The following is a 7928-nucleotide window of genomic DNA, read 5'->3' on the forward strand; positions in this document are numbered from 1 at the left end:
CTCCTCAGAAGCAAAACAGGGGAAGAAGCTCTCTTGTGCATTCACACGGAATATCTTTTTTATGTGTGTGTGGTTAAATCCTCCTCTGTTCTCTCCAGATCAGCTCTGGTCCTTCTTGTATTTCCTGCTCTCTCCCACATTTTCAGAACAAGCCTCCTCCAAAACTGCTAAAACCCCTTCTACTCATTTTGTTGGGGGTTTTTTTAAAAGTCTGATAAACAATAAAACAGCAGGATCTGCAAAGGCATTTTATTACTGAGCTTTGTTGCTGGATTACTGGTTTTTTTGTTTTGTTCTGGCATTTCTGTGGCTCCCTGAGATATCTCACCCCTGACAGAGTTGATGTGGCAATATTCAGCGGTCACCCACTTTGCAAGCACCATTTAGGAAAGGTCACTGACAGCCCAAAAGAGCCACGAAAATAAATGTAACTTTAATTTGTTTCCAATTAGAAATGCATGCAGCAATCTGTTGTAATCAGAGATTTTCTTTCTTTCTTTCTTTCTTTCTTTCCTGCTCTGGCATGTGACCACAGCAGCTCACAGATATACTGAGGTCTTCTAGTGCAGGAGCCTGTGCACAGAACTGTGTAAAGTGGTAATAGATCTTGTTCTGTTCAACAGAGGATTATCATGGAAACCTTCTAAAATCCACCAGAATTAATATTTGAGCACCAGGAGAAGTTTGTGTTTCAAATAACTTGCCCTAAAATAAACATAAACGTCTATTACGCCCAATATGATCTCTTGAAATCACTTCAAATCATTAATAATCTATATTGTATCAGAAATATGTGTGCAAAAATAAAATGTAATTCCTTGCAGCTAAAGTATTACCTAAAGTAAACCATTTCAACACTGAATCAAATCATTTCAATGGCAGAAATCACACCTGTCTCAGGGGATAAATTGAGTATTCAGGCTATTAAATCCATTCAAGCGACTCTATTGTATCCCACTATGTATTGTGCCTTGTAGAGAGAAAACAGTTCCAAAAATTATAAAATCATTTAGCAAAACAAATGCATCAACCACAACAGCCTCACATGGAGAAGGGGCTGAGGAGGTGAAACCCCTTCTCACTGAAAACTCTGTACAGTGAATAGATTCATCTGACGTAATGCCATTGAAAATGAAAAAAAAAATGCTACTGGAACCAGACATTTTGGTATCAGAGTTTATTTTTACATTTTCCTTATTACAAAGCTCACAGGCCACTTATGGCCCTGCCTGCCAGGCCAGGGGAAGGCTGGGACCAGAAGCTTTATATGGTTAATTAAAAATACAAAAAAAGCTCTGCGTGACTGCAGCAGCTGATTCCTAGCAAAAAATCTGCATCAGGGCTCACCACTGAAATCCACCTCTCCAGGGCGCTTGTTACGAACCCTGTGCCTCAACCATGTTCCCTTGCCTCCCTCTTGTAGAGCCACTACAGACCTGGCACACAAATTGCTCAGCGGATACATCATCACAAAGTAAAACTACAGGAAAGGGGAAGCAGTGCCATTAGATGGAGATGCCTGCAGAGGCAGGAGCAGACAACCATTGAACATACAGGTGTGAGGCCACTTTCACAGCAGCTGCAGGTATGAGATCTTGAAGTCACAAGCTCAAGAAATCCCATCAAAGATCCACCCAATGTTTGGTCATTCTGAGCCTGCACTCCTGCCAGCTGCATCAAGAAATTGCACTTGCTTATTTGGTCTGTAGAGAGTTTTTAAATGAAGATGGTGGTACCACATGTAGTTCTGGATTATTCCTTAGGAAATGGTTTGGTTTCTGCAGTGCCTGAGTGGATGGCCTGAGTTATAGCTGATTACACAACATCTGTACAATAAAGCACAATTTACTGCCTAGTGAGTTACACATTCATAGATTAATGTAGAATTAATCAGGTATTAAAGCTCACTCATAACAACAGATGTTAATACTGATTTCTTAACAAATTCCAAAAATTATTATCGGTGTTGAAGTAAATTAAGCCATTCATAAAAGATGAAAAAATACATTTCAGCTGTTAACAGTTTGTATCTGACTTTTTGCCTTGGATCAGGAAGAAGAGGTTAACTCATGGGTCAATCACTATTACGCCCAGGTTGTTATTGAAAAACACCTTCCCATCTTTGTTTTCACTGCATCCAGGCTTTCTTAAGTCTTCCATTAGCTGATGCTTTAGTTCAGGGGGGGCAGTTTTAGCAAAGTCAAGTGTTTCTGTCAGGAAGTCCAGCAACAGCTCCCCATCTTTGTCCCCTTCAATAAAGCAGCTCGTTATGTCCATGCGGGATGGGAGCTCGTAGAGCTGGTACTTCAGCCCAGCTGAATCCAGCATCCTTGGCAAATCAGCAGAGGAAACATAAGAGCAAAGATCTTCCAGAGGGAAGGAAGACCCATACTTCTTCCACAGTGTTTCCCAGCCACAAAAATCTTTCCTAAGAGATAAACCACCAGAAAAACACTGAGTTAAGGAAAAACACTATTTAAAAGCAGCTTTGATTGCCTGGGTTTTTCAGCAGCTGTCATCATTGCAAGTGGGAGCTTTCCAGAGCTGGGACATGTCCTGGGGCATGGTGGAGTTGACCGTCTCCCTGCTTCTGTTCCTCAGGTTTGGGGGCTGCAGGAGTGGGTGGACACCTACCCTGGAGCTCCAGCACCTCTCCTTGAGCCTCCAGCTGAGGCCAGAGCAGTTCACACTTTTCAAGAGAGGTTTTATAAAGCAAACCAGCTGGGTAAGTTGAAAAGTCCCCACATAGGTCTTCACATCTTTATTTTACCCCAGCCTGGATCTCTGATTCAGTATTTCTGCTGTAAATCATTTCTAAAAGGATTACTCGGAATGACTGGACAGGATGAAAATAACTTTGAGCCTAATGAGCAGCTCTTGAAAGTTACAACAATAATTCTCCCTAGGTGCTAAAACCAGTTACTCGTGGTTTTGCAGTTGCTTTATCTGCAGACAGTTATTTATAGTCAAATAAACAGTGGTGTTTAGAAGAGAGGCTACAATATTTTCTTTCACCTGGTGGAAACTGAACGCAGAGCACTAATTGCAGGAAATCTGCTGGTGTCAGTGTTGTGTGACTCAGTGCCATCTCTGAGCTGAGCAATTATCCCCTACCTGAACGCAGCATTATTATAATGGCTCTCGGAAGGCTCAGCATATGGCACTGCCTTTGTTTGCAAGGCGGTGTCAACAGATCCGCAGCCCCTGCAAGTCCTGCTCTGCCGGCAGGGGGGGAGCAGAAGGGATTGCAGCCTCCACCGACTGACCCCAGCCCTCTCCTACCAACCCTGCTCCCAGGCTGGCTTTTAACCAACACACCCTGATGTGTTTGTGCTGGAGATGACATTACCTTTTGTGAAATGAGCTTTGTTCTGACGATCTTTCAGTAACTCCTTTTGTTTCAGTGCTCATTTTCATTGCACTTCTTCCTTCCCCTCTCTATTCTCTTGTTTCCCTCTTGGTTTTTTCCCCTCTTCCTTTCCTGTCTGCTGTTCTGAGTCCTGCTCCTCTCTCCCACTTTTTTGTTGCCCCTGGCAATTTCTGGCCCAGAGAGGACTTCAAATATTTCTCATGAACTCAGCACTTTAATCCTTTTAATTTTGAATAGGTGCATATTCCTTCCTGTATTCACATTTTATGAATATCCAAAGGGACAGGTTAAGCAACTGGAAAAGGGTTTTAATTAACTATACGCAGGTAATCAGCAATAGTCTAATATTACGATCTATTCTCATTCAGCCAAAGAACATGAACAGGTTTTTAAAAATAATTTTGAATACCGATTTCTTGTTGTGAACTGCTTGAAAACACTTCAAACTAAAAACATTTCAGAAAAAAAAGTAGTTTGAATAAATTCAGGTCAGAAGTGTCACTTCATAGTGGACCCTTCATGAACAAAATAAAAGAAACTTCATCAGTTTGCAGACGTGACCAAATTCAATGGGAAATTAAGCTTAAACCTCTGAACAAATAATGCTTAACATCCCTTTCAGAGTTGTTAGATGTGGCTGTTTACACAGCTAAAATTTCAATAGCTTTTGAGGCAAATTAAAGGCTTTCTAGAGTCAAATTAGACTTCACCATTGCACTACCTCTGGCATACCCTGCCCACAGTATTAAAAGATTGCTGCTTACTCTGCTCTAGCATTTTCCTGCTGGACTGACCACAGAGCATCTCTATGAGATCCGAAACAGCCTAAGAACGCTGTTTTGTACCCAAAATGATGATATTAAGGAAATGGGCAGTTTGAGAAGAAAATGAACCATATGTGCTCCAACACCTGCTGTACGGCACAGCCGAGCCCCACCGTAGCTGTTTACTTAATGCCACAAGGCTCTGGGAGAGAGAAAATGCAGTGACCAGCCTGGAAAGCCTTTTCCAGCAAAGAGCTGAGGCTGAAGGGGCTCCTGAGAGGGAGAGCTGTGGGATGGAGCCTCTCCTGCTGCGGGGCCTCTGCTGCCATCCATCACCGGACAGGCCGTAGGATGGAGAAGGACAGAGAAAGATGCTTTGTGCCCATGATAGGGGTTTTTTTGTCTCATAAAACCTTGGTTCTTTACAAGCCATGCACATACAGACAGACAGTGCAGGTTTCAGGGGTTGTCTGTTCACCTCTGTGGCCTGTGTTAAACACAGGAACCCCAAAGGTCCTCATGGCCCTTCCCTGACTGAGTGGAGCAGCTCTCACCTGACACCAGGATAATGAGGAGCTTTGCCTGCGATTCCAGGAGGCTGTGGAAATACCGGATAGTTGCTGGGATATCTCTCACATAATAGAGCATCTGGAAAAAAGCAGAGATGCGTATAGATTACAGTGTCATCCTGGTGATTATTACTTGTACCACTCATAAGAGAAACCAAATGGGGGCAATGCTGGCAGAAAAGCAGGGACAGTGAGGCACAATAGGAAAGTGTGGGCAGTGGGCTCACACTGCAGGCTCAGGGCTCTCATGTCATGCTTGCTCTCTGGCACTCCCAGGACCCAGCTCATGTTCATTCATTAACCTGAGATAAAGAGATTTGCCCTTCTTCAGTGAAGGCTTCAGTGAAGTTGGAAATACAAAGGCAATTTCATGGAGAAGACAAGGAGCTTTTGAACACACTAGCTAAAATGTATTCTTAGTTGACTGCCACCCACAGCCTGGTTAATAGGACTACTGTGCTCAAAGCTGCTTTTCATTTCTGCAGTTCATTTATGCTAAAGCACTTCAAATTACTGGGAAGTAAACTCACCTTTCTTCCCCTACAAGTGGATAATGAGGTCACATACTTCATGCATACTTTTAACAGCTGAGTCTTTGACAACATTTACTTTGCAGAGAGTCTTACCTGGATCATGTGAATGAAGTCCCACTTTTTAGTCTTCTTTTCTGCATTCACTCGACTTTCATATTCATAAGCTGTCTCCTTGTGCCAGGTAAACTTTATGTTCTCGAGGTTTGATGCCTGAGCCACACGCTCTGAAATAGAGGGGAAGGCAGGACAGAGTTATCTCAATTGCAAATATGGGGCTGCTTTACACTCAGAGCTTTAATACATCCAAAAGCCATATTTAGGTAGAGAGTTTTGGTACCAGTTTAACACAACAGTGGAATATCTAAAACCTTGAGCCCATATGTGAGGAGAAGGCTGTAGGGGGCTTTATAGGATGAAATCTTAAGTGAGCCTGGTGCTTTTCACTTGGCTCCCTCATTTGGGTTCCGCTGGTGTTTACCTGATTTAAAGAAAAAGTAAGTTCTTCCTCATGCCTGGCTCAAGCTGAATTAAAAGCTGTTGGCTGGGATGAACTGTTACCAGGCTATGAGCAGCACATTTCATGTTGAACAGAAGGACTGATGGCCCCATCACTTATGTGCCACACAAAACCCACGTGGCTGAGCAGAAGTCACGCTATGGTGGAGGATTTTCCCCAAATAAAAACAGGTGCTCAAGGATGGAGCAAGGCAGGGGTTTCTTGAAGAGAAGCACAATTAAAAGGTTGAGAAGGGCAGAGAAAGCAAATGCCGCCTTCTAAATTTGTGTAACTGGGATGGTGGGAGAGGGAAGGAGCTTTGTTCCATAAGCAAGGACCCATGTCTTGACGTTCAGCTGCTTTTGTGTTGGAACAATTTTGCAGAAGCCCACAGTTCTGACCAGCCGCTTCAGGCAAAAGGGATGACAGTGTTTTAATGCAAAGAGCTTCAAGGATTGACACATTGTGCGTCTTCAGACCTCAATACAGTGCACATCAGCAGCTGAGGAAAGCAGAATTTCGGAGAAGTGGATTCAAAGAATAAGTTACACTGAGGGCCTGGTTCATCACTGCATTTCTTTGGTTTTTATGGGAGCAAAACTGAGAGATAATTTCATAGTGTAGGGATGCTGGAATACTAATGTCTGTCTGCTGGCATATGGAGCTCATCTCACTGCGTTGCTGCCTGGCGTTTGGGATTGCTCCAGGACAAAGCAGGCCCTGATTCAGTTCCTGTGCTTCCCTGGAGTTAGCATCAATTTAAAACTTCCATGGCCCAAAGGCAGGCTGAGCCTTAGCTACAGAACACATGTTCAGAACACGATTTGCTGGGACCAGTGCCTTTACACCACAATGTTTCTCCTTTTGGGCTCTGATTAGGACACATCTCTGTCACACAGATGAGAAATGCTCCATCAGTGCTTATCTCCTTTTCTGTGGCTGGAAATGGGCCACCCCTTTCAGATGCTGCCACTGTTACTCTGTTAGCTCCCATTTATCAGTCACTGGCCCCAGCACTGGCAGTTCAGATTTAATTTGCTGTTCTAAACTCAGGTGTCATTCAACAGCAGATCCTATCCCCTCACCAATAATCTGGGGCAATCTGGTTCAATTTAATTGTTGGTCTGTCTGCAAGGAGGAGCTGGGAAGAAAACTGAATTGTTTTCCAGGCTGGGCCTTCAAAGTCCAGATTCTAGGAAGTGCAAACTCGTCATGGGATTTTGGTAAGTTTCTGCCTAAATATCCATCTGAAGCCATTATGAAGTTTTCCTATGTTTTCTCCTGGCTTCACCCTAGACTCTTTTCCCAGTCAGAAGCTGGTTGTGTACCTGATGGGTGCCATCAAAACTGGGCTGCCTGCAGTTGTGCAGTGGTGATGCAGCTCAGTTGTGGGGCCACCAACACTCCAAGCATGGCCACCAAGGGATTCCACCAGGAATGAAGGAAATCCACAGCCTGTCCATGAGGCTTTGAGGAAAGGTTCATCGCATGCCACACCCTAAGAGAAACATGAGTTTGTCAGCACTGCACATCCCAGTAGGAAGTTTCTCTTGTGAGCTTGGCTTCGCCTTCCCAAGGAGAAAGCATTTGGTGAGGCAGAAAACATAACTACTGAATCCTCAGAGGTGCGGATAATGTTTCTAATTCTCCGTGGAAAATCTTAGGCCTCAGAAACCTAATTAATGGTAGCTACTGGGGACATGATTAATTACCAAATAAGAGAGCTTAAAGAAAGAAATTCAGATGAATATTTCATTTCTAGTTTAACATAAAACTTAAAATAAGGACAACAATTTTATATTTTCTTTAACTTTCTTCTGGAAAGAAACTCACTGCAGTAGGATAGGACTGCCAGTTAATTGGTGGTAGGTGGTGGGACCACTGGGATGATTCATAGCAAATCCAGTCCAGCGTAGCCCAGACAGGACAGAAATTCTTTGTTCAAGTGCACAAACTGTCTCATAAACAGAGAAGATGCCGTGCTGCCCATCCTTCACCATTTCAGCCTGGAGCAAAAGCTCCGGGGATTTTGCACAAGCCGTCTTTTAAAAGATCAGGTCTGTGTTATATAGATATAAAAAAACTAGGTTTTTCCTGAGAGCCTTTGGTGCTTCCAGTGATTCTGAGCTAGCTCACCATAGGGAGAAAGGGATTGTTGTGGGGCTTTTTTTCCCTTTGACTTCCACAAGCTGATTC

At 43.5% G+C, this 7928-nt stretch overlaps 1 protein-coding gene across 3 annotated transcripts in view; it reads right to left on the reverse strand.

The window, feature by feature from the left end:
* Positions 1–929: 929 nt before the first annotated feature.
* Positions 930–7928, reverse strand: part of LOC103619651 (histamine N-methyltransferase) — a 16431-nt gene continuing 9432 nt past the window's right edge. For 2 of the 3 annotated variants that reach the window (XM_017740254.1, XM_017740255.1), the window contains exons 5-7: positions 5330–5460; positions 4689–4782; positions 930–2428 (exon numbers count right to left, since the gene is read on the reverse strand). In XM_017740254.1, coding sequence (XP_017595743.1) covers positions 2307–2428; positions 4689–4782; positions 5330–5460 — 347 coding nt within the window. In that variant the 3' untranslated portion in view covers positions 930–2306. The remainder of the gene's footprint in view (positions 2429–4688; positions 4783–5329; positions 5461–7928) is intronic. The other variant, XM_008638208.2, reaches the window with a different exon arrangement.

The sequence above is a fragment of the Corvus brachyrhynchos genome, unplaced genomic scaffold (assembly GCF_000691975.1).
Source record: "Corvus brachyrhynchos isolate BGI_N302 unplaced genomic scaffold, ASM69197v1 scaffold126, whole genome shotgun sequence".
In the NCBI taxonomy this organism is placed as follows: domain Eukaryota; kingdom Metazoa; phylum Chordata; class Aves; order Passeriformes; family Corvidae; genus Corvus; species Corvus brachyrhynchos.